Source organism: Lithobates pipiens, unplaced genomic scaffold, assembly GCF_037356315.1.
Source record: "Lithobates pipiens isolate NorthernLeopardFrog02 unplaced genomic scaffold, aLitPip1_a1.2 Scaffold_13, whole genome shotgun sequence".
In the NCBI taxonomy this organism is placed as follows: Eukaryota; Metazoa; Chordata; class Amphibia; order Anura; family Ranidae; genus Lithobates; species Lithobates pipiens.
In genome coordinates this window covers 184,174,481-184,202,061 of record NW_027507718.1, presented here as the reverse complement: position 1 = coordinate 184,202,061, position 27,581 = coordinate 184,174,481, and the positions used below count along the sequence as shown (strand labels likewise).

The 27,581-nt window shown below is 46.4% G+C and overlaps 1 protein-coding gene across 3 annotated transcripts in view; it reads right to left on the bottom strand.

Moving 5' to 3' along the window:
- The window catches only part of AP1M1 (adaptor related protein complex 1 subunit mu 1), a 179,900-nt gene extending 162,535 nt beyond the window's left edge, over positions 1 to 17,365 (bottom strand). For 2 of the 3 annotated variants that reach the window (XM_077475957.1, XM_077475959.1), the window contains exon 1: positions 17,197 to 17,362. In XM_077475957.1, coding sequence (XP_077332083.1) covers positions 17,197 to 17,238 — 42 coding nt within the window. In that variant the 5' untranslated portion in view covers positions 17,239 to 17,362. Of the gene's footprint in view, positions 1 to 17,196 lie in introns of all 3 variants that reach the window. The other variant, XM_077475958.1, reaches the window with a different exon arrangement.
- Positions 17,366 to 27,581: the final 10,216 nt, after the last annotated feature.

The window sequence follows — 27,581 nt, the reverse complement described above, 5'->3', positions numbered from 1 at the left end:
ATACTCAAGGGGAGTGAGCGTTTTAGTTAGGAGGGGTACGGATTTCCTATGCAAGGAATCCTCCATTGATGAGGAAGGGAGATTTGTTTTCCTATATGACCGGCTTAGCGGACAACACTGCATCTTAGCCAATATTTATATACCCCCTCCTTTTAAGTTGGAGGTTATGTATAAAATGTTGGCGTTTTGCTTGGATAAGCCAGGAGTTCCGTGGATAGTACTAGGCGACTTTAATGAAACATTAGATAGGAGCCTAGATAGATTTCCCAAATCTGGTGGGGTTAGAACAGGGCGACTACAGGGATTTTTATCTGAAATAGGACTGAGCGATCTATGGCGAACGTGACATCCTCATGAGAGGCAGTACTCCTGCTTCTCTAGTACTCATTATACTTTATCAAGATTAGACATGGTCTTCGGGAATAAAGAGGCATCAGAGTTGGTACAGGATATAGAATATGGGGCAAGGGGGATCTCAGACCATTCCCCCTTGTCCATTATTGTGAGCACGGGTGCTAGAACTGGCCCCGGGGAGTGGAGGACAAACCCTGGCTGGCTGGAGTTAATGGGTAGCCCAAGCCCTCTTCTGGACAAGATTAGGGAATTTCTCCAAATCAACAAGGGTACAGCTGTACCCTGAATAGTCTGGGACTCCCTAAAAGCTTATATTAGAGGCATATTAATCCAGCAAATTGCATTAATCAAGAGGAAAACTCGAGAACAGGAGATGACTACAAGAAATGATGTTATCCAGGCAAAGAGAGCATACATAGAAGCCCCATCACCTGATAGGCAGAAGGCATGGTTGGGTACCCAACAAGTTTATAAAATGACACTTTAAAAAAAGGCAGAGAACAGGCATATATTACCAACGACAGCATTGTTTTGGCGAAGGGGAGAGGGTGGGTCGAGCCCTCTCCCTCTTGGTCCAAACTAATGGTTCCCCTACAGCAGTCCAGGTGATCAAGACGCCAAATGGCGATCTTGTTTCTAGCCCCCCTGCGATCATGAAGGTACTCCATGATTATTATAACAACCTATATAAATCAGCTAGGCGGGGCCATGATAGTTTAGCTATTGATTTCTTGCATCAATCAGCAATCCCAACACTAGTAGAACAGGACAAAATGAGCCTCGATTCACCACTTACATTGGAGGAGCTAAAAAATGCAGTGGCCGAAATGCCCAATTATAAATCCCCAGGTCCAGACGGGTTGCCACTAGAAATCTACAAGCGCTATGGTGAAGTGCTACTGCCGGAACTCTTGGGAGACATTGAACCATGCATTGGAGACGGGTGAGCTCCCCGCCTCAATGCTGGAGGCCAACATCATCTTAATACTTAAGGAGGGGAAGGATCATCAGGAAGTTTCATCATATAGGCCAATATCTTTGTTGTGCTCTGATATTAAAATATTAGCCAAGGCTCTAGCAACCCGTCTAAATAAATACATCCACAAACGCAGGGGTTGACAAATTTGCTTGGAATCTAGGAGCCAGCTAAAAAAGTTAGGAGCCAGGTCCGTGACGGCGATCTGGACCTGTCCCTGGCCTGACATGGAGACGAGTGAGGGGAAGATAGCCCCCAGCCCCCCACCTGTCTCCAAGTCATTGCCCATAGCTATTAGAGGGACATTTTTAAATTGCATTTTAGTGTAAATATGAGATGTGAGGTCTCTCTGACCCCAGATCTCATATATAAAAGAGGACCTGTCATGCTTTTTTCTATTACAAGGGATTTTTACATTCCTTGTAATAGGAATAAAAGTGACACACATTTTTTTTTTTTAAAGAACAGTGAAAAAAATAAAAATAAAAGTTAAAGAAAAAAAAATTGTTTTAAATGCGCCCTGTCTTGCCAAGCTTGCGTGCAGAAGCGAACGCATACATGAAAGCGGTGTTCAAACCACACATGTGAGGTATCGCTGCGATCGGTAGAGTAAGAGCAATAATTCTAGCCCCAGACCTCCTCTGTAACTCAAAACGTGCAACCTGAAGAATTTTTTAAACGTCGCCTATGGAGATTTTAAAGGGTAAAAGTTTGTCGCCATTCCATGAGCGGGCGCAATTTTGAAGCGTGACATGTTGGGTATCGATTTACTCGGCGTAACATTATTTTTCACAATATAAAAAAAAAAAAAATTGGGCTAACTTTACTGTTGTCTTTTTTTTTTTATCAAATAAAAAATTTTTCCCCAAAAAAAGTGCGCTTGTAAGTCCGCTGTGCAAATATGGTGTGACAGACAGTATTGCAATGACCACCATTTTACTCTCTAGGGTGTTAGAATAAATAATAAAATATATATATATATATATATATATATATATATATATATATATATATATATATATTTTTTTTTTTTTATTATTATTATTTATTCTAACACCAACGACAGCGGGGGCTCAATTACCGGCCGCCTGCGGCGCGGCCCGACGCGATCGCGCGGGGGGGGGGTCCACGGAGACGGGATACCCCCAGCTATGCTGCCCCAGGCGCAAGGTCGCTGATTCTAGTCGCCAATGCGACCTGGCGACCGGGTTTTGTCGAGCACTGCACAAACGAATACATCCAGACCAGTCGGGCTTTATCCCGGGTAGAGCTACCAGCACCAACATCAGAAGAGTTTTTCTTAATATTCAAACACCCAGGGATAATGATGGGCTGGGAGCCATCCTTGCCCTAGATGCTACCAAGGCCTTTGATAGCCTGGATTGGGGCTATTTGTGGGGTGTGTTGGAGACGTTTGGCTTCGGTCCTCTATTTATCCAATGGATAAAACTACTCTATAATAAGCCTAAGGCCAAAATTAAGATGGGAACTGAATTCTCTGAAGCAATCCAGCTGGAGAGGGGAACAAGACAGGGGTGCCCGTTGTCCCCCCCTCTTGTTTGTACTAGCTATGGAGCACCTGGCTGTCCTGGCAAGATCGTGCCCGGACATCCAGGGATTCCGACGTGGAGCAGGGGAGGACAAAATTGCCCTATTCGTGGATGATGTCCTGTTTTTTATCAGAGACATCAATTCTACTTTGGTAAGGGTTATGCAGATGATGGGGGAGTTTGGGCAGCAATCCAGTCTGGTAATCAACTGGAGTAAATCAGCTCTCCTGCCACTGACTAGACCTGGGGACCAATTGCCGCCTATAGCTACAGGCCTAGAGGTGGTGCCCAGGTTGAAGTACATGGGTATCTGGATCTCTGGGGAAGTAAACCAGTATGTCAACGAGAATCTAGTACCATTATTGACGAAACAGCATTTAGCAGGGGCAGGGCTCCAAGAAGGTGGGTCCCCAAATCATAAATTGATGATGGTTGGGGCTCCCCATAAGTTACTGGCTGAGGTCCTGGAGGCCAATTCATTTGCCCATAGATGCCCTACTAACGCATTAACGAGGAAGGTATGGCAGATAGTAAAGCAACTCATGGGATATGCGGGGGTAACCGCTTACACCCCTCTATGGTATAACGGAAACCTAGGTGAATTAAACAACATAGATAGATCTCTGGAATGGGAAAGGCAAGGGATTAACAGGTTGGTCCAACTATATGAGGGAAATGCAATGAAATCCTTTGGAGACCTTAGACAGGAATTTGATATCTCTAACAAGTCATTTTACAAATATCTACAGCTGAGGCACGGAATTCAAGCCCAATATGGGTCACCTGTTATTGAGAGGACTGAAATCCCCCTGCTCCAGGGACTTATGGATCAAAGGGAAGCAAGAGGCCAGATCTCCAGGCTATATACAAAGATTAGGGAAAGGATCCTGAAGGGAGAGGGCCCCGACAAGAGTAGGAGGGGGTGGATAGGGGATGTGGGGCCGATAACCCAGGAACAATGGGACGAGACCCTGGAACAGGGGAGATTGGTATCTATATCCCCATCACAGCGAGTCTCCCACTTGTTTCTTATACATAGGGCATACTATACTCCCTACAAGATGTGGAAAATGGGTAGAAAACCTAGAGACGATTGCCCCAGATGTGGGGTCTCTTTGTTTGCCCTTTGCTTTTTTTTGTCTCTTTCCCTATATCGCTTGGCGTTCATCACCACCCAACCATGTTTGGTGTGGCTGGTACTAACAGTGTGTGCTCGAAGAGGGGGGGTTAGGGGAAAAAGTGTATGGCGAGTCTGTGGCAGCGTGAGGGCTGTGAACAGCTTCGCCATTGTTTTGTATATGTACGAAATGAAGATATTTGTGAAGTGTGAAAATTATTGTTAATTTGTGTTAAAAAAAATTTCAATAAAGATGAATTGGAAGAGGAATTGGAAGAGGAAGAGGAATTGGAAGAGGAAGAAGTCAGTCCACCCAAAAGTTATATTTTAGTCATATCAGAAATAAGGACTCTTGCTTTGTCTTCATTACTCAAAACAGCAAGTCCTCACTGCTCTAATTCTGGGTTCTGATCCTGTCCATAGAGATGCTTTGGATGTTTCCAGCTCCTCCTGTTTACATTTTCGAAAGAAAGAAAGAAAGAAAGAAAGAAAGAAAGAAAGAAAGAAAGAAAGAAAGAAAGAAAGAAAGAAAGAAAGAAAGAAAGAAAGAAAGAAAGAAAGAAAGAAAGAAAGAAAGAAAGAAAGAAAGAAAGAAAGAAAGAAAGAAAGAAAGAAAGAAAGAAAGAAAGAAAGAAAGAAAGAAAGAAAGAAAGAAAGAAAGAAAGAAAGAAAGAAAGAAAGAAAGAAAGAAAGAAAGAAAGAAAGAAAGAAAGAAAGAAAGAAAGAAAGAAAGAAAGATACACCACAAAGACATCAGCGAAAAAATTCCTGAGCGACATACTCTGAAATGGATTGACTCTCCAGAATCTATCAAAAATTAAATCTATCAGATTTCGTTGGACTTGCCATTTACACTTTGTTCCTGTCCCTTTCTCACTATGTAGCTAATACATCTTGAGTTCCATGACATTTTCTTTAAGATTGTTATAATAGATGAGAAAAAAATAACCAAAGCTGTAACTGCCACCTACAAAAGGTAACACTGCACTGCTACATGTAACATTTTTTACAAGCTGACCAATCACATTATAATATGATTGACCAAATACCTTTAGAACAACCACAGCTTATGTAGTAGAAGGACCTGCTTGATTGGATAAATGTGTTTAGGTAGGTCCTCGCATTACTTCGTTTTGATAATCTAAAAATTCAAACGCGTATGGCATTTTCAAATCTTTCAGCAAAGATCTTATAACACAATCAGTTCATAGTTTGCCTGGTTACGCTTGACCGTAAACTGCAGGTTGCTCTCCTTTCCAATCTTCATTGGGGCTGCCACTAACAGATTTCTAAATCAAATCTCTCCCCATGTATTCAACTCATTCAGGGCCCATTCACCCTTGTGCATAGTGGTAACACAGTAAAATGCACTACACTAGAACAACAACTCCAGGGAAATAAAATAAAAATACCCTTGCAGTGCCTGTGCACTGAGAAATTAGAAATATAAATATATTTGTTGGGTCAACAAACGATTCACGTACCACAGTGATTTGGTCCTGCAACCAAATTCTCTCACAATGGACATTTTCTTTTTTTTAATATAATGCAACTCCCTTGCATGGCTGTATCATTCGCATAAGTAAAAGTACTTGGAATATCTAAGCCAGGGGTTGACAAATTTGCTTTGAATTTAGGAGCCAGTTTTTTGTTTTAGAGTGTTTTGGATTGTCAGCTCCCGGGGTAAGGCCGCTCATTTTCACCCCCTATCCCTAACTCACAATGGAGCACCCAGTCAATAACTCCAATGAAACGCTGTTACATCAGGGTTATGGGCTGACCAGAAAGAGTAAGGCTGGCAACAGATGGCACTGGCAGGTGGCACTGGTTTGGAACTGGCAGGTGGCACTGGTTTGGAACTGGCAGGTGGCCCTGGTTTGGAACTGGCAGGTGGCCCTGGTTTGGAACTGGCAGGTGGCCCTGGTTGGCGATGGCACTAGTTGTCACTGGCAGATGGCACTGATTGGCGGTGGCACTGATTGGCGGTGGCACTGATTGGCTGTGATTGGTGGTGGCACTGGCAGGTGGCACGTTGCACTGATTGGTAGTGACAGGTGGCACTGATTGGCAGTGGCACTGGCAGGTGGCATTGGTTGGCATTGGCAGGTGACACTGGTTTGGAACTGGCAGGTGGCACTGGCATGTGGCACTGGTTGGCGGTGGCACTGATTAGTAGTGGCACTGGTTGGCGGTGACAGGTGGCACTGATTGGCAGTGACACTCGGCTCTGGTAGGTGGTAGTGGCAGGTGGCACTGGTTGGTGGTTGCAGGTGGTATTGATTGGCAGGGGCACTAGCAGGTGGCACTGATTGGTGGTGGCACTGACACTGGCAGGTGACACTGATTGGCGGTGGCAGGTTTCACACGAGCACTCTGTTACTGAAATGTAACAGAGGAGCTGTCAGAATTGAGCTTAATGTTGGAATGGGCGGGGCCCGGCCAGGTGGGCGGGATTCAGCAGCTATCAAACACCAGCCAACGATTGGGCTGCTTAAGAAAAGGTACATACACCTAGCAGCCAGCCTGCCTAGCAGCCTGCCCAGATCCCATTGGCTGGTGTTTGATAGCTGCTGGGTCCCACCCACCCCGACATCAACCTGAAATCTGACAGATCCTCCTCTCTCCGTTGCTTGTCAGTTTCACACACTTAGCGCGGCGTGGCTGAGTGTGGAGGGAGGAGGACGGCAGTCAGTGTTAATGCGCTGCATGCCTGGGGCATCAATAGTGAGTGGGCTGGTGGCAACTTAGGCGCCAGGTTGCGATTTCTGGTCGCATTGGCGACCTGGCGCCTGGGGTTTGTCGAGCCCTCATCTAAGCTGCATTTCAAATAGCAGAGCCACTACTTTCTAATATCCACAGATATTCCACTTGTACTTGGTGCACTGGATGTGTTAACAGTTCCATGTTTTTGTAAGTTTTTTTTCATGTGTGCAGGATTGAAGTGTGTACATTGCCATTGAACAAGACAGCCGTGAGGCTTAACACTGATAAATTAATTGACACACCATTCTAGTGTGTCATGCTCACCATTCCAGTTGTGAACACACCGTCAACGTCAGTACAGAAAACAAATCAACCTGTGCAAACAATTTGTTAAAAGAAGTTCCAGTCGGTTTTATGAAAAATAAAAGTCAGTAGCTACAATAACTGTAGCTGTTGAGGTTTAATAATCAGACACTTACCGTTACAGGATCCAGTGCTGTGCTCAACTAAGGCGGCACCGGGGACCGTGAACCATCATTGGCTTAAAGTGGTTGTAAACCCTTACAGACCACTTTGTGCTACAGGTAAGCCTATAGTAAGGCTTACCTGTATCTACCCTGGATAACTCCTAAACCTGCATGGTTTAGGAGATATTAGGGATGCACCGAATGGGTTTTTTGGTGCCGAAACCGATACCGAAAATGAAAAATACACTAGGCCGAAAACCGAAACCGATACCGAAACAGCACCGATACCGAAAATGACTGTTTTTAAAAAAATTTTTTATACAGGAGGTAGTCAGAGACTGGGGACATGGTGCAGGAGATGGTCAGAGACTGGGGACATGGTGCAGGAGATGGTCAGAGACTGGGGACATGGTGCAGGAGATGGTCAGAGACTGGGGACATGGTGCAGGAGATGGTCAGAGACTGGGGACATGGTGCAGGAGATGGTCAGAGACTGGGGACATGGTGCAGGAGATGGTCAGAGACTGGGGACATGGTGCAGGAGATGGTCAGAGACTGGGGACATGGTGCAGGAGGTGGTCAGAGACTGGGGACATGGTGCAGGAGGTGGTCAGAGACTGGGGACATGGTGCAGGAGGTGGTCAGAGACTGGGGACATGGTGCAGGAGGTGGTCAGAGACTGGGGACATGGTGCAGGAGGTGGTCAGAGACTGGGGACATGGTGCAGGAGGTGGTCAGAGACTGGGGACATGGTGCAGGAGATGGTCAGAGACTGGGGACATGGTGCAGGAGGTGGTCAGAGACTGGGGACATGGTGCAGGAGGTGGTCAGAGACTGGGGACATGGTGCAGGAGGTGGTCAGAGACTGGGGACATGGTGCAGGAGATGGTCAGAGACTGGGGACATGGTGCAGGAGATGGTCAGAGACTGGGGACATGGTGCAGGAGATGGTCAGAGACTGGGGACATGGTGCAGGAGATGGTCAGAGACTGGGGACATGGTGCAGGAGTTGGTCAGAGACTGGGGACATGGTGCAGGAGATGGTCAGAGACTGGGGACATGGTGCAGGAGATGGTCAGAGACTGGGGACATGGTGCAGGAGATGGTCAGAGACTGGGGACATGGTGCAGGAGATGGTCAGAGACTGGGGACATGGTGCAGGAGATGGTCAGAGACTGGGGACATGGTGCAGGAGATGGTCAGAGACTGGGGACATGGTGCAGGAGATGGTCAGAGACTGGGGACATGGTGCAGGAGATGGTCAGAGACTGGGGACATGGTGCAGGAGATGGTCAGAGACTGGGGACATGGTGCAGGAGATGGTCAGAGACTGGGGACATGGTGCAGGAGATGGTCAGAGACTGGGGACATGGTGCAGGAGATGGTCAGAGACTGGGGACATGGTGCAGGAGATGGTCAGAGACTGGGGACATGGTGCAGGAGATGGTCAGAGACTGGGGACATGGTGCAGGAGATGGTCAGAGACTGGGGACATGGTGCAGGAGATGGTCAGAGACTGGGGACATGGTGCAGGAGATGGTCAGAGACTGGGGACATGGTGCAGGAGATGGTCAGAGACTGGGGACATGGTGCAGGAGATGGTCAGAGACTGGGGACATGGTGCAGGAGATGGTCAGAGACTGGGGACATGGTGCAGGAGATGGTCAGAGACTGGGGACATGGTGCAGGAGATGGTCAGAGACTGGGGACATGGTGCAGGAGATGGTCAGAGACTGGGGACATGGTGCAGGAGATGGTCAGAGACTGGGGACATGGTGCAGGAGATGGTCAGAGACTGGGGACATGGTGCAGGAGATGGTCAGAGACTGGGGACATGGTGCAGGAGATGGTCAGAGACTGGGGACATGGTGCAGGAGATGGTCAGAGACTGGGGACATGGTGCAGGAGATGGTCAGAGACTGGGGACATGGTGCAGGAGATGGTCAGAGACTGGGGACATGGTGCAGGAGATGGTCAGAGACTGGGGACATGGTGCAGGAGATGGTCAGAGACTGGGGACATGGTGCAGGAGATGGTCAGAGACTGGGGACATGGTGCAGGAGATGGTCAGAGACTGGGGACATGGTGCAGGAGATGGTCAGAGACTGGGGACATGGTGCAGGAGATGGTCAGAGACTGGGGACATGGTGCAGGAGATGGTCAGAGACTGGGGACATGGTGCAGGAGATGGTCAGAGACTGGGGACATGGTGCAGGAGGATGGTCAGAGACTGGGGACATGGTGCAGGAGATGGTCAGAGACTGGGGACATGGTGCAGGAGATGGTCAGAGACTGGGGACATGGTGCAGGAGATGGTCAGAGACTGGGGACATGGTGCAGGAGATGGTCAGAGACTGGGGACATGGTGCAGGAGATGGTCAGAGACTGGGGACATGGTGCAGGAGATGGTCAGAGACTGGGGACATGGTGCAGGAGATGGTCAGAGACTGGGGACATGGTGCAGGAGATGGTCAGAGACTGGGGACATGGTGCAGGAGATGGTCAGAGACTGGGGACATGGTGCAGGAGATGGTCAGAGACTGGGGACATGGTGCAGGAGATGGTCAGAGACTGGGGACATGGTGCAGGAGATGGTCAGAGACTGGGGACATGGTGCAGGAGATGGTCAGAGACTGGGGACATGGTGCAGGAGATGGTCAGAGACTGGGGACATGGTGCAGGAGGTGGTCAGAGACTGGGGACATGGTGCAGGAGATGGTCAGAGACTGGGGACATGGTGCAGGAGATGGTCAGAGACTGGGGACATGGTGCAGGAGATGGTCAGAGACTGGGGACATGGTGCAGGAGATGGTCAGAGACTGGGGACATGGTGCAGGAGATGGTCAGAGACTGGGGACATGGTGCAGGAGATGGTCAGAGACTGGGGACATGGTGCAGGAGATGGTCAGAGACTGGGGACATGGTGCAGGAGATGGTCAGAGACTGGGGACATGGTGCAGGAGATGGTCAGAGACTGGGGACATGGTGCAGGAGATGGTCAGAGACTGGGGACATGGTGCAGGAGATGGTCAGAGACTGGGGACATGGTGCAGGAGATGGTCAGAGACTGGGGACATGGTGCAGGAGATGGTCAGAGACTGGGGACATGGTGCAGGAGATGGTCAGAGACTGGGGACATGGTGCAGGAGATGGTCAGAGACTGGGGACATGGTGCAGGAGATGGTCAGAGACTGGGGACATGGTGCAGGAGGTGGTCAGAGACTGGGGACATGGTGCAGGAGGTGGTCAGAGACTGGGGACATGGTGCAGGAGATGGTCAGAGACTGGGGACATTGTGCAGGAGATGGTCAGAGACTGGGGACATGGTGCAGGAGATGGTCAGAGACTGGGGACATGGTGCAGGAGATGGTCAGAGACTGGGGACATGGTGCAGGAGATGGTCAGAGACTGGGGACATGGTGCAGGAGATGGTCAGAGACTGGGGACATGGTGCAGGAGATGGTCAGAGACTGGGGACATGGTGCAGGAGATGGTCAGAGACTGGGGACATGGTGCAGGAGATGGTCAGAGACTGGGGACATGGTGCAGGAGTTGGTCAGAGACTGGGGACATGGTGCAGGAGATGGTCAGAGACTGGGGACATGGTGCAGGAGATGGTCAGAGACTGGGGACATGGTGCAGGAGATGGTCAGAGACTGGGGACATGGTGCAGGAGATGGTCAGAGACTGGGGACATGGTGCAGGAGATGGTCAGAGACTGGGGACATGGTGCAGGAGGTGGTCAGAGACTGGGGACATGGTGCAGGAGATGGTCAGAGACTGGGGACATGGTGCAGGAGATGGTCAGAGACTGGGGACATGGTGCAGGAGATGGTCAGAGACTGGGGACATGGTGCAGGAGATGGTCAGAGACTGGGGACATGGTGCAGGAGATGGTCAGAGACTGGGGACATGGTGCAGGAGATGGTCAGAGACTGGGGACATGGTGCAGGAGATGGTCAGAGACTGGGGACATGGTGCAGGAGATGGTCAGAGACTGGGGACATGGTGCAGGAGATGGTCAGAGACTGGGGACATGGTGCAGGAGATGGTCAGAGACTGGGGACATGGTGCAGGAGATGGTCAGAGACTGGGGACATGGTGCAGGAGATGGTCAGAGACTGGGGACATGGTGCAGGAGATGGTCAGAGACTGGGGACATGGTGCAGGAGATGGTCAGAGACTGGGGACATGGTGCAGGAGATGGTCAGAGACTGGGGACATGGTGCAGGAGATGGTCAGAGACTGGGGACATGGTGCAGGAGATGGTCAGAGACTGGGGACATGGTGCAGGAGATGGTCAGAGACTGGGGACATGGTGCAGGAGATGGTCAGAGACTGGGGACATGGTGCAGGAGATGGTCAGAGACTGGGGACATGGTGCAGGAGATGGTCAGAGACTGGGGACATGGTACAGGAGATGGTCAGAGACTGGGGACATGGTACAGGAGATGGTCAGAGACTGGGGACATGGTACAGGAGATGGTCAGAGACTGGGGACATGGTACAGGAGATGGTCAGAGACTGGGGACATGGTACAGGAGATGGTCAGAGACTGGGGACATGGTACAGGAGATGGTCAGAGACTGGGGACGTGGTACAGAAGATGGTCAGATACTGCGGAAGTGGTACAGGAGAGGGTCAGAGACTGCGGACGTGGTACAGGAGATGGTCAGAGACTGTGGACGTGGTACAGGAGAGGGTCAGAAATTGCACACATGATACATGACACAATTGATACAATGCAGCCAGTGTGTGTCTCCCCTCATAGCAGCCAGTGTGTGTCTCCCCTCATAGCAGCCAGTGTGTGTCTCCCCTCATAGCAGCCAGTGTGTGTGTGTCCCCTCATAGCAGCCAGTGTGTGTGTGTCCCCTCATAGCAGCCAGTGTGTGTGTGTCCCCTCATAGCAGCCAGTGTGTGTGTGTCCCCTCATAGCAGCCAGTGTGTGTGTGTCCCCTCATAGCAGCCAGTGTGTGTGTGTCCCCTCATAGCAGCCAGTGTGTGTGTGTCCCCTCATAGCAGCCAGTGTGTGTGTGTCCCCTCATAGCAGCCAGTGTGTGTGTGTCCCCTCATAGCAGCCAGTGTGTGTGTCTCCCCTCATAGCAGCCAGTGTGTGTGTCTCCCCTCATAGCAGCCAGTGTGTGTGTGTCCCCTCATAGCAGCCAGTGTGTGTGTGTGTGTGTGTCCCCTCATAGCAGCCAGTGTGTGTGTGTGTGTGTGTGTGTCCCCTCATAGCAGCCAGTGTGTGTGTGTGTGTGTGTGTGTCCCCTCATAGCAGCCAGTGTGTGTGTGTGTGTGTGTGTGTGTCCCCTCATAGCAGCCAGTGTGTGTGTGTGTGTGTCCCCTCATAGCAGCCAGTGTGTGTGTGTGTGTGTGTCCCCTCATAGCAGCCAGTGTGTGTGTGTGTGTGTCCCCTCATAGCAGCCAGTGTGTGTGTGTGTGTGTCCCCTCATAGCAGCCAGTGTGTGTGTGTGTGTGTGTCCCCTCATAGCAGCCAGTGTGTGTGTGTGTGTGTCCCCTCATAGCAGCCAGTGTGTGTGTGTGTGTGTCCCCTCATAGCAGCCAGTGTGTGTGTGTGTGTGTCCCCTCATAGCAGCCAGTGTGTGTGTGTGTGTGTCCCCTCATAGCAGCCAGTGTGTGTGTGTGTGTGTGTCCCCTCATAGCAGCCAGTGTGTGTGTGTCCCCTCATAGCAGCCAACCTGTGAAGGGAAAACAGAAGAGAGAAGAGGAGAGTCGCCTCCGTCGCCTGTTTGATCACAGCAGGGGAACATCACAGCTTTCAGTTCAATAGCTGTGTGTTCCCGGCCGCGCGCCGTCACGTACAGCCCCTCCCCCTTGTCAGGGCACTTTGATAGACAGATCATCCGTCCAATCCTACGGGTGATCTGTCTATCAAAGTGCCCTGACAAGGGGGAGGGGCTGTACATGATGGCGCGCGGCCGGGAACACACAGCTATTGAACTGAAAGCTGTGATGTTCCCGCGCTGTGATCAAACAGGCGGCGGAGACGGCTCGCCTGCACTATAGCGTGATATAGCTCTTCATGATGGGCGCACCAGGGGCAGGGGGCAGAGCCCCGCCCCCTACCCTGGCCCCGCCCCATTTTCGGCTCCATTATCGGCCGTTTTTCTCTTTCGGCAAATTGCCGAAAAGGGCATTTTCTGCCGATATGTTTTGGCGGCCGAAATTTCGGTGCATCCCTAGGAGATATCCCCTGTATTTGCACGTGCCAACATCGGGCACTTACGAGTGTGCATGCGTGGGAGTGAAGCCCACTCTGCGGTACCCATACACCACTCCGGCCGCCAACATCACTCACGGTGGTTATTTCCAGATATTGTGGCTCCGGTGCGGTGATTGACTGGAGCCACAATATCCGGAAATAACCCCCGGGAGTGATGTCGGCCGCCGGAGCAGTGTACGGGCACCACAGCGTGGGCTTCGATCTCAGGCAAGTATTACATAATGAACTAATATGCTATGCATACTTGCTCATTATGCCTTTGTCTTGCAGGTGTTAGTTTCTTTTTTTTTTTTTTCCTCAAAATGGGTTTTCAACCACTTTAACTGAGGGCACACAGCTGTGACAGCTTGCGGCTTTCCAGCCGAATGCAGATGCACGAGGCGTGCAGTGCATTATGGACAATCCCGCAATCTTCAGGGGCTTGTGACGTGTTCCAGAAAGTTGTGGGGGGGGGGGGGGGGAATCGGAGAACTGAGTGTGGGTACCTGTCAAAGCCAGGTACCCACTTCCTGCCCCCCCCCCCCCCCAAAAAAGGCCTTAAAGTGGCTGAAAAGGCACAAGGTATCATCTACCATCATGCATTCTATGCAGAGCGGACATGGACCTGTCACCCATTGGCTCAGCGGGGTTCAGAGTCCACCCATTCTGAAATGAAAGTCCACGTGTAAGAATCCCAAACCCCCTCATAGACAAGTGTGCCAGTTCTCTTACTAAACAGATGATCTCCAAGTTATAGGAAATCAACACCGCAGAAATCATTCAATTGGGGGACCAGAACTCAAGAGTCCACTGCCTCTACAGGTCATTCACTGGTTTTCCAAAGCCAGCACCTCAAAGTAATAATTGATAGGAAAAAGAACAAAGGATCAGAGAAGTATGCTAAAGCCACATGATGTATTAAAAGTAGATATACTCACAAAAGTTAGAGTAACAAAGGCAAAACACACCACACCAGGGATCAACAGTGAGTGTACACCACCATATGCCACTGCCCTCACCCTAAATGCGTTTCACCTGGTACAACGGATGTCTTTAGGGGATAAAATTCTGAATGATGGCCTCCTAATAGGATGATTTCTGTGCTGTTGATCTCTTGTGTGGAGATCCTGTTTGGTAAGGGAACTGCCACACTTGTCTGAGGTGGTTTGGAATTCTTATATGTGGACTTTCATCATTTTCAAGATTTCACATTTGGACTTTTATATCATTTTTCTTTAAATGTTCTGTTATGCACAAGTAAAATTATATGTTGTGGGACTGTTATCGCACCATGTATTTGATGCACATTGTTCATTATGGTTTAACCACTTCCCACCCAGGCCAATTCTGACACTTCGCTCCTACATGTAAAAACCATCATTTTTTTTGTTATAAAATTACATAGAACCTCCAAACATATACATATATATATATATATATATATATATATATATATATATATGTTTTTTAGCAGACACCCTGGAGAATGCAATAGCGGCCATTGCAACTTTTTATCTCGCACGGTATTGGAGCAGTAATTTTTCAAACTTTTTTTTTTAAGTTTCCTGCGGTCGTGGAATGGCACCAAACTTTAGTACTTAAAAATCCCTATAGGTGACGCTTTAAAATTTTTCACTGGTTACATGTTTTGAGTTAGAGGGGTGTTTTTTTTTTTTTTTTTATTGTTAATTTTACTTAATAATTTTTATTTTGACACTTTAAAAAAAAAAAAAAAATGTAATCACTTTTATTCCTATTACAAGGAATGTAAACATCCCTTGTAATAGGAATATGACAGGACCTCTTTAAAGTGAGATATAGGGTCAATAAGACCCCGCATCTCACCTCTAGGTTGGGAAGCCTAAAATAAAAAAAAATAAAAAAATAAAAAAAAATTAAAAAAACACACACACCACGATCACGGCCTCCCAGCTGAGGCGGCGCCATTTTTTTTTAATGCAGAGGCCTCTGACGATCATAGAGACACCAGCGACCATCTGGTCTGCAGGAAATTTCTATGGTGGACATCCGGGGCCAGAGGATCCTCTATCCAGGTCACAGATCGCTGTGGTGAGTCAGTAGAAGCACCGGAGGGCAGCGGGAGGGGGGATACGTCCCCTTTCGCTCCCCGTAAGAACGATCAAACAGCCGCTATAATCATTCTTATGGTGTAGGGAATCGCCGGCTGAAAATGCTGATAACTGAATGATGCCTGTAGCCTCAGGTATCATTCAGATATACCACCGCAAAAGTCGAGGCCGTCATATGATGGTCTGCCGATGTCAAGTGGTTAATATGAGTTAACTTTATTTTAATTTTACCACACACACCATTTTTGTATTGATCACTACAAAGCTATTGGATTTAAGCATCTTTTAAAGTAGATTTGTTTTCTAATTTTTTCTGTCCAGTAGGGATGCACAATTTCCGGCGGCCGAAAGATTTAGGCCGAAAATTTGTCTAAAGAAAAAAAGACCAGCCCATAATGGAGCCGAAAATGGGGCGAGGCCCCCCTGGTGCCGCCTATCCGGGGGGCTTCCTATATCGTAGAAGAGAGGAGATCCCCCGCCGCCTGTTTGATTACAGGGCCGGGAACATCACAGCTTTCATTTCAATAGCTTTGTGTTCCCCAGTGCACGCCGTCACATAAAGCTCCTCCCCCTTTTCCGGACACTTTGATAGACAGATCATCCGTCCCAGGATTGGACGAGTGACCTGCCTATCAAAGTGCTCGGACAAGGGGGAGGGGCTGTATGTGACAGTGCGCAGCGAGAAACACAGCTATTGAAATGAAAGCTGTGATGTTCCCAGCGCTGTAATCAAATAGGCGGCGGCTCTCCTCTCCCTTCACTGGCTGCACTACTGGGGACACTGGCTGCCTGCATCTGACGGGCACTGGTTAGGATGCATTGATCTCCTGTATCATGTCCCCAGTCTCTGGCCATCTCCCGTACCATCTATGCAGTCTCTGGCCATCTCCTGTATAAAAATATATTTAAAAACAGTCACTTTTGGTATCGGTTTTCAGGATCAAGGAAGATTTTCGGTACCAAAAAACCCATTTGGTGCATTCCTAGTGTCCAGAATATAGGTTGATGCATTACGCATACAATTTTTTCTGCGTTTATAAATTAAAATAAGGAGGGTGCATGTGATGAGCACAGGGTCAATCAGCACCATCCAGACAGAAATGCAAGGGTCATGCAGCCTCATAGGATAGTCAGAGGAGAATGAAAACTCCTCCTACAAGCTTTAACCAGCGCTCAGCTGAGCACTGATAAAAGCCACAAGGCTGCTGACGAGAAAAGGTATTTAACAGTCTATATTTTCTAAAATAAGGGGCCCAAAAATTTCTGATGGCTGCCCTAGTGCCGCCGCGTGACCAGCGTGGCTCAATTTTTGGAATATAGGGACTTTTTTTTCTGCGTCAAACAGGAACATGTGAAAAGCACACTGACACACCCCCACGAGTAGTCGCACCTGTACAGTTGAACCAAGCCTTACTTTTATTCCACATAACGAAACAAGCTTACAGTGTTCTTTAATAGGCAGCCATAGAAACATATGAAGATGCTGTGGAGAAATGTGTGACCTCTAGGATTTTAACGAACCATAGAATGAGAGAGAAGAGAGCTATTCGGTTCTCCTCTACTACATACACTGAGTGTATATGACAAGCGGGTTATCTATGTGCGGGCCCTCCATATGGTACTCAGTGTGTGGGAAGGGAGGGCCCTCTAGCAGGTACAGCCTGCCACCTTCCTTCCAGTGCCAGGCACATTACACAGCACAGTCAGCAGCCTCACCTTCCCCTTCAGGTCCAGCACGTACACGGCGCTGGCCGACATGTTTCCGCCGTCTGAGGCCGCTCCTGAACGAACACACTTCTTGTCCTCAGCCCCGGCTCATCCCCGTTATACTTCTCTATAGCGGTCCGCACTGACAGGAAGCTCACTCACATCCCTTCCGGGCATTACTGCCATTCGCTTCCCACTACCAAGATGGCGGCAGGAGAGCGCTGCCAGTACGAGTCACAATTCCACACATAAATGGCCGTTGTTTCATCAGATTAGGCGACCCGTCAGAATGTGTAATGTGTTCCGTCGCCGCCATCTTGCTACACCCCACACTCCTCCACAGTAAGGATACAGTGGGAAGGGGGCAAGCGGACATCTTGTTGCACCCACCAGAGTTTTGCATTTTACACGTATTTATAACAGTAAAGTGAGTTTATATAGTGAAAAGCAGTACTTAGAGCTCTGTCTGACTAGTTAGATGTTGAATTTTAAAAGAAGAAGCAAGCCTGCTCATCTCATAGGTTTGGTAATCTTTTGTTAAAACTGTCATTTAAAAAAAATTTCCAACTGTCATATTTTGTCGTTTCTTCCAACTGTTATATTTTCATTTTTTCCAACTGTCATTTGTCATTTTTTCAACTGTCATATTTTGTTATTTTTTCCAACTGTCTTATTTTCATTTTCTCCAACTTTCCTATTTTTTTTTAACTGTCATATTTTGTAATTTTTTTCAAGACATATTTATTTTTTTCAACTTTAGCTTTTTTTGTTTTTTTCAACTTTCATTTTTGGGGGGTTTCCAGCTTTCAGTTTGGTTGTTTTTCTAACTGCCATTGTCTCCAACTGTCATATTTTAACTTTTTTTCCAAAGTAATTTCTTTTTTTAACTGTCATTTTTTTCCAACTGACATATTTTGTCTTTTTTTCCCCAAAATCAGCCAAAATTTACCAAAATCACACCTGTTGCCCAAAATCTATTTTTTTTGCCCAAAATCGCACTTTTGGCCTCAAATTGCACTTTTTTTGCCAGAGTTGCCCAAAATCACACTTTTTGCCCATAATTGCACTTTGTACCCTTACCCTTTGTCCACTGATGGAAACCCCTACCCGCAGCTGATGGAAACATCAACCAACATCGCTGGACTCTAGGACAGGTAAAGTGCCAGCAGTAGTATATGTAGCTGCTGGCTTTTATTTTTTTCCCAATTTTGCCCAAAATCGCTTTTTGCCCAAAATCACACTTTATGCCCAAAATTGCCCAAAAGCGCGATTTTGAGTAATTTTGGGTGATTTTAGGCAAAAGGTGTGATTTTGGCCAATTTAGACAAAAATCACCTTTTGCCCAATTTTGGATACCCTGCAATACCCTGCCATAGACTTTCCCTCCCGCCGCCCTCCGGTGCTTCTACCGACTCGCCAATACGATCAAAGCCAGAATCTTTTTTTTTTATTTCAGGTTTTCCAGCCTAGAGATGAGATGCGGGGTCTTATTGACCCCATATCTCACTGTAAAGATGACCTGTCATGCCATATTCCTATTACAAGGGATGTTTACATTCCTTGTAATAGGAATAAAAGTGATCAAAAAAAATTTTTGGGGGGAAAAAAATTTCAAACTAAAATAAATAAAGTAAAATGAACAATAATTTTTTTTTTTAAAGCGCCCCTGTCCCCATGTGCTCGCATGCAGAAGCGAACGCATACGTAAGTCCCGCCCACATATGAAAACGGTGTTCAAACCACACATGTGAGGTATCGCTGCGAACGTTAGAGCGAGAGCAATAATTCTAGCCCTACACCTCCTCTGTAACTTAAAACATATAACCAGTAGACATGTGCATTCGTTTTCGTCCAAATGCATTTTCGTCCGAATTTTAGCTATTTTCATTTTCGTTTTGACAAACAATAACGAAAGCACAAAATCCGAAAAATGAAAGATCCAACATAAATAAATGCTTTATTTTCGTTTTCATTGTTACAACAGTTCGATATAGAATAGGAGATTCGACATGACTCTGACAATAACAATCTGTCTATAGAACCTGTGGTCGAATGTGCCTAACCTTACCTCTATTAGTCCAAGATTATATAGAGAAAATATTCGACAGAGAAAAAAGATTTGACAGAGAGAAAAGATTCTGCAAGTTACTGTCCTAAAAAGTGTTTGGGGACCCGGGTCCTGCCCCAGGGGACATGGATCAATGCAAAAAAAAGTTTTAAAAACGTCCGTTTTTTCGGGAGCAGTGATTTTAATAATGATTAAAGTGAAACAATAAAAGTGTAATATTCCTTTAAATTTCATAGGGGGGGGGGTTGTCTATAGTATGCCTGTGAAGGGGCTCATGTTTCTGGTGCTTAGAACTGTCCCTGCACAAAGTGTCATTTATGCAGGAAAAAAAGTCCTTTAAAATCACTCGCAGCTATTATGAATTGTCGGCTCCCGTAATACAGAGAACACTCATTGAAAGTCATTGATAAAAAAAAAAAAAATAAATAAATAAAAAGCGCGGGGGTCCCCCAAATTCAATTAACAGGCGCTTCAGGTATGGTATGGATATTAAGGGGAACCCTGCCTCAAATTTAAGAAAAAAGTTGACATGGGGTTCCCCCTAAATATCCATAACCAGACCCTTCAGGTCTGGTATGGATATTAAGGGGAACCCCGCGTCAAATTTAAAAAAAAATTGACGTGGGGTCCCCCTAAAAATCCATACCAGACCCTTTATCCGAGCACGCAACCTGGCAGGCCGCAGGAAAAGAAGGGGGGGACGAGAGAGCGGCCCCCCCTCCCTCCTGAACCATACCAGGCCACATGCCCTCAACATTGGGAGGATGCTTTGGGGGTCTGTGACCCCTCAAAGCACCTTGTCCCCATGTTGATGAGGACAAGGGCCTCATCCCCACAACCGTGGCCGGTGGTTGTGGAGGTCTGCGGGCGGGGGGCTTATCAGAATCTGGAAGCCCCCTTTAACAAGGGGACCCCCAGATCCCGGCCCCCCCTGTTTGAAATGGTAAGGGGGTACAAAAGTACCCCTACCATTTCACAAAGAAAGTGTAAAAAATAGTTAAATAAGACAAACACACTTTTGAAAAATATCTTTATTAAAAAAAAAAAAAAAAAAAAAAGATTCCAGCGGTGGTAATCCACTCTTGCTATCCAGCGACGGACGGTCATCTCTCCAGCGATGTCTCATCTCATCCAGCGTAGCGAATACATCTTTCTTCTGTCTCCGCTGTGGAGACACTGCAAGGATTCCGGCGGCCTGCCGTTTCTTATATACGGAGGGCGGGGCCACCCGTCACCTGACCCCGCCCCCCTCTGACAAAAGGGGAAACCCGGGGTTCCCTGTGACGTATGGGTGACCCCGCACCCCTCTGATGTAACACAGGCAGGCTTCCGTTACATCAGAGGGGGGCGGGGCCACCCATACGTCACAGGGAACCCCGGATTTCCCCTTGCGTCAGAGGGGGGCGGGGTCAGGTGACGGGTGGCCCCGCCCTCCGTATATAAGAAACGTCAGGCCGCCGGAATCCCTGCAGTGTCTCCTCCACGGAGACAGAAGAAGGATGGATTCGCTGCGCTGGATGAGATGAGACATCGCTGGAGAGATGACCATCCGTCGCTGGATAGCAAGAGTGGATTACCACCGCTGGAATCTTTTTTTTTTTTTTTTTTAATAAAGATATTTTTCAAAAGTGTGTTTGTCTTATTTAACTATTTTTTACACTTTCTTTGTGAAATGGTAGGGGTACTTTTGTACCCCCTTACCATTTGAAACAGGGGGGGACCGGGATCTGGGGGTCCCCTTGTTAAAGGGGGCTTCCAGATTCTGATAAGCCCCCCGCCCGCAGACCTCCACAACCACCGGCCACGGTTGTGGGGATGAGGCCCTTGTCCTCATCAACATGGGGACAAGGTGCTTTGAGGGGTCACAGACCCCCAAAGCATCCTCCCAATGTTGAGGGCATGTGGCCTGGTACGGTTCAGGAGGGAGGGGGGGCGCTCTCTCGTCCCCCCCTCTTTTCCTGCGGCCTGTCAGGTTGCGTGCTCGGATAAAGGGTCTGGTATGGATTTTTAGGGGGACCCCACGTCAATTTTTTTTAAAATTTGACGCGGGGTTCCCCTTAATATCCATACCAGACCTGAAGGGCCTGGTAATTGAATTTGGGGGACCCCCACGCTTTTTTTTTTTTATCAATGACTTTCAATGAGTGTTCTCTGTATTACGGAGCCGACAATTCATAATAGCTGCGAGTGATTTTAAAGGACTTTTTTTCCTGCATAAATGACACTTTGTGCAGGGACAGTTCTAAGCACCAGAAACATGAGCCCCTTCACAGGCATACTATAGACAACCCCCCCCCCCTACGAAATTTAAAGGAATATTACACTTTTATTGTTTCACTTTAATCATTATTAAAATCACTGCTCCTGAAAAAACGGCCGTTTTTAAAACTTTTTTTTGCATTGATACATGTTCCCTGGGGCAGGACCCGGGTCCCCAAACACTTTTTAGGACAGTAACTTGCAAATTAGTCTTTAAAATTAGCACTTTAGATTTTGAATGTTGGAGTCCCATAGACTTTAACAGGGGTTCTAAAGTATGCTATATACTAGCTCCGTCGAATCTTCTTTATACATTCGACAGACACCATAAGCCTTCAAAGACAGATTCGACCGTAATTCATGTGGATTTTCGGACGAATGCAATTTTTGAACGAAAAACGAAATAAATAAAAACGAATTTCGGGAGTAACTAAATAAATTAAGTTTTCGGACGAAAACGAAATTCCGAAACGAAATATTTTACTCTGCACATGTCTAATAACCAGTAAAAAAAATGTAAAGAGTCGCCTATGGGAATTTTTAAGTAGCGACGTTTGGCGCCATTCCACCAGCGTGTGCAATTTTGAAGAGTGACATGTTAGGTATCTATTTACTCAGCGTAACTTCATCTTTCACATTCTGCAAAAATTGGGCTAACTTTACTGTGTTTTTTTTTTAAGCACAAAACTGTTTTTTTTCCAAAAAAAGCATTCGAAAATTTGCTGCGCAAATACTGTGTGAGATAAAAAGTTGCAACGACCACCATTGTATTCTCCAGGGTGTTTGCTAAAAAAACATATATATATAATGTTTTGGGATTCTATGTAATTTTCTAGCAAATAAATGATGATTTTTACATGTAGGAGAGAAACGCCTGATGTCGCTCCCTGCATGTTAGGCCTCTGTATGTGGTCACGCTGTGTAAAAGTCTCACATGTGGTTGTAATTTGTGGTATGCATATGCTGTATGTGAGAAATAAACTGACAATTTTGTAAAAAAAAGTAAAAAAAATCTTGATTTTGCAAAGAATTGCAGGAAAAAATGACAACTTCAAAAAACTCATCATGCCTCTTACTAAATACATTGGAATGTCTTCTTTCCAAAAACTGTCATTTGAGGGTATTTGTACTTTTCTGGCATGTTAGGGTCTCAAGAATTGAAATAGGCCGTCAATCCTTCAGGTGTGATCAATTTTCAGATATTGGCACCATAGCTTGTGGACTCTATAACTTTCACAAAGACCAAATAATATCCACCAATTTGTACTTATTTTTACCAAAGATATGTAGTAGTATAAATTTTGGCCAAAATTTATGAAGAAAAAATTACTAATCTGCTATATTTTATAACAGAAATAAAGAAAAATTCATTTTTTTACAGAATTTTCTGTATTTTTTCTTTTATAGCACAAAAAATAAAAAAAACAATCGGTGATTAAATACCACCAAAAGAAAGCTCTATTTGTGTGAAAAAAAGGACAAAAATTTCATATAGGTCCAGTGTAGCATGACTGAGTAATTGTCATTCAAAATGTGAGAGCACCAAAAGCTGAAAATTGGTCTGGTTATTAAGGGTGTTTAAGTGCCCAGTGGTCAAGTGGTTAAAAGGTAGGGGGTATGTCCATGTACTGAAATGTCTCAATTGGCTGTCCTGTACCCCTTGATGGATGTGTCATGGGTCAAAGTTTTTCATGTAAACGAATATGTCCTCCGCAAACAGCGCCAGAAGTCCACCGGTTTGGCGAATTGCGAACGAGCAAGGCCATCTCTATTTGCCAAACTTGCAAGCAACTTTACTGGCGGATTCACCAGCAACTTTGCCGGCGGATTCACCATCAACTTTTCTGGCGGTGTCACTGGCAACTTTACCAGTGGTTTTTGCCGACAACTTTGCCGGAAACTTTACTGACAGTTTTGCCGACCAATTTGCCTGCAACTTTATCGGCAGTTTTGCCGACAAATTTGCCAGCACTCTTACTGGAATTTTTACTGAGAACTTTGCCAGAAACTTTGTCGATGGTTTTACTGGCAACTTTGCTGGCGGTTTTACCGGCAACTTTGCTGAGGGTTTTACCTTCAACTTTGCCAACTTTCCTGCCCATTTTGCCAGCTACTTTACCGACTGTGTCACCGGCAACTTTGACAGCAATTTTACCAGAGTTTTTTCCGACAACTTTGCCGGTGGTGTCACCGGCAACTTTGCCAATGGTTTCACCGTGAAGTTTGTCGATGGTTTCACCGTCAACTTTACCAGCATTTTTGCCCGAAACTTTGCCAGAACTTTATCAGTGTTTTCACTGGCAACTTTGCCGGCAGTTTCACGTCAACTTTGCCGGGAGTTTCACCAGTAACTTTACTGGTGGTTTTGCCAATAACTTTGCCGGCAAGTTTACCAGCATTTTTGCTGGCAACTTTACCAATGGTTTTACCAGCAACTTTGACAATGGTTTTGCCAACAACTTTGCTGGCAACTTTACCAGCATTTTTGCCAAAAACGTTGCCAGCAACTTTACCAGCTTTTTCACTGGCAACTTTTCCAGTGGTTTCACCATCAACTTTGCTGGCAGTGTTACCGGCAACTTAACCGATGGTTTTGCTGACAACTTTTCCGGCAACTGTACTGGAGGATTTACTGGCAACTTTACTGGAGGATTCACCGGCAACTTTTCTGGCAACTTTATTGGAGGTTTTACGGACAAATTGCCCAAAATAGCCTAAAATCACACTTTTTGCCCAAAATCACACAAAATCACACTATTTGCCCAAAAACTTCCAAACTTGCACTTTTTGACCAAAATCACGCTTTTTGTCTAAAATCGCTGAATATTGCTAAAAATCTCACTTTTTGTCTAAAATCCCTCAAAATTGCTAAAAATTTCACTTTTTGCCCCAAATTGTCCAAACTTGTGCTTTTTGTCAATTTTGGGCATAAAGTGGGATTTTGGGCAAAAGGCGATTTTGGGCGAAATTGGACAAAAATGTTAAAAGCCAGCAGTTACATATACTGCATCTGCTGGCTTTTAACAACAGGACACTTAACTGTCTTGGAGTCTTGTGATGTTGGCATTGCAGCTGATGTTTCCTATAGATATCGATTGCTGCTGCTGCCATTGTGGGTAAGGGTACAAAGTGCGATTTTGGGCAAAAAGTGTGATTTTGGCCAATTTTGTAAAGAAAATAGATTTTGGGCAAAAGATGTGATTTTTGGGCAATTTTGGGCAAAAAGTGTGTTTTTGGGAAAAAAAAGGTTTTGGGCAGCAGGTGTGATTTTGGGCTATTTTGGATGATTTTAGGCTAAAAGTGCAATTTTTGTCAATTTTGGCCGATTTTAGGAAAAAAATTACAAAATATGCCAGTTGGAAAAAATAACAATATAATAATATGACAGTTGAAGACAATGATTTTACTGGCAACTTTGCCAGCGGTTTTGACTGCAACTTTACTGATAGTTTTACCAGCAACTTTACCGGCAGTTTCACCATCAACTTTGTCGGCGTTTCACTGTCAACTTTGCCAATGGTGTTACCAGAAACTTTGCCGGTGGTTTTGCCAAAAACTTTGCCGACACCTTTACTGGAGGTTTTACCGACAACTTTGCCGGAAACTTTGCTCGTGGTTTTACTGGCAACTTTTCTGGCTGTGTTATCGGAAACTTTGCCAGCGGTTTTACCTACAACTTTGCCAAATTTTCTGGCCATTTTGCCAGCTACTTTACCGGCTGTTTCACTGGCAACATTGTTGCAGTTTTGCTGACAACTTTACCGGTAACTTTACCGGAGGTTTTATCTAAAATTTTGCCAGAAACCTTGCTGGTGGTTTTACTGGCAACTTTGCTGGAGGTGTTATTGGCAACTGTGCCAGCAGTTTTACCTGCAACTTTACTGGCCATTTTGCCAGCTATTTTACTGGCTGTTTCACTGGCAACTTTGCCGACAACAATGCCGACAACTTTACTGGAGGTTTCACCATCAACTTTGCCGGCGGTTTCACCATCAACTTTGCTGGCGGTGTCACCATAAACTTTGCCAGCGGTTTCAATGCCAACTTTGCCAAAAATTTTGCCAGCAACTTTACTGGCAGTTTTGCTGACAAATTTGCCAGTAACTTTACCGGCAGTTTTGATGACAACTTTACCATTGTTTTTGCCAACAACTTTGCCGGCAACCTTTCTGGCAAGTTTACGACATTTTTGCCAGCAACTTTTCCGGCAACTTTACGGACGGTTTTGACAACAACTTTGTCGGCAAATTTACCATTGTTTTTGCCAACAACTTTACCAATGATTTTACCGGCAACTTTGCCAACAATTTTGCTGTCAACTTTCCAGGCATTTTTCCGACAACTTTTCTGGCAACTTTACTGCCAGTTTCACCGTCAAAGTTGCCGACGGTTTTGCCTGCAAGTTTACTGGCATTTTTGACAGAAACTTTGCCGGCAAATTTACCAGCGGTTTCACTGGCAACTTTGCGGTTTCAGAATAAACTGTGCCAATGGTTTCACTGTCAGCTTTGCCAGCTATTTCAATGGCATGTTTACCAATGTTTTTGCAGATAACTTTGCCAGCAACTTTACTGGCGGTTTCACCGTCAACTTTGCCGGCGGTTTCATGTCAACTTTGCTGGAGGTGTCACCATCAACTTTGGCGGTGGTGTCACCGGCAACTTTGCCAGTGGTTTCACTATCAACTTTGTTGGCGCTGTCACCAACAACTTTACAGGCAGTTTTTGCTGACAACTTTGCCAGCAACTTTTACGGTGGTTTTGATGACAACCTTTCCGGCAACTTTACTGGCAGGTTTTGCAGACAACTTTTCTGGTCGTTTTTCCAGCTACTTAACCAGCCTTTTCACCAGCAACTTTGCCGGCGGTTTCATGTCAACTTTGCCAGTGGTGTTACCAGCAATTTTCCTGGTGGTTTTGCTGACAACTTTGCCAGCACCTTTACCGGAAGTTTTACCACCAACTTTGCCAGAAACTTTGCCGGTGGTTTTACTGGCAACTTTGCTGGTGGTGTTATTTGCAACTTTGCCACCGGTTTTACCCACAACTTTGCCAACTTTTCTGGCCATTTTGCCAGCTACTTTAGTGGCTATTTCACTGGCAACTTTGCTGACAACTTTACTGGAGGTTTTACAGACAACTTTGCCAGCGGTGTGACCGGGCAACTTTGTTGGCAGTTTCCCCATCAACTTTGCCGGCGGCGTCACTGTCAACTTTGCCAAAAACTTTGCTAGCAACTTTACTGGTGGTTTTGTTGACAACTTTGTTGGCAACTTTACCATTGTTTTTGCCAACTTTGCAGGAAACTTTACCGACAATTTTACCGGCAACTTTGCCAAAGAATTTGCCGTCAACTTTCCCAGCATTTTGCTGACAACTTTGCCGGCAACTTTCTGGCAGTTTCACCGGAAATGTTGCCGACGGTTTTTCCGGCAAGATTGCACCATAAACTTTGCCGGCAGTCTTACCAGCAACTTTACTGGCATTTTTGCCAACAACTTTGTCAGCAACTTTACTGGCAGTTTCACCGGCAACTTTGCCGGTGGTTTAACATCAACTTTGCTGGCAGTGTTACTGGCAACTTTACCAACGGTTTTGCTGACAACTTTTCTGGCAACTTTACTGGAGGATTTACCGACAACTTTGCTGGCAAGATTGAACAACTTTGCCGGAAACTTTACTGATGGTTTTACCGGCAACTTTGCACCATAAACTTTGCCGGCAGTCTTACCAGCAACTTTACTGGCATTTTTGCCAACAACTTTGTCAGCAACTTTACTGGCAGTTTCACCGGCAACTTTGCCGGTGGTTTAACATCAACTTTGCTGGCAGTGTTACTGGCAACTTTACCAACGGTTTTGCTGACAACTTTTCTGGCAACTTTACTGGAGGATTTACCGACAACTTTGCTGGCAACTTTACCGGAAGTTTTACCGACAAGTTGTCCAAAATTGGGTAAAATTGCCTAAAATGGCCTCAAATTGCCCAAAATTGCACCTTTTGCCTAAAATCACCCACAATTGCCCCATATCAAGCTTTTTATCTAAAATCGCCCAAAATTGCCAAAA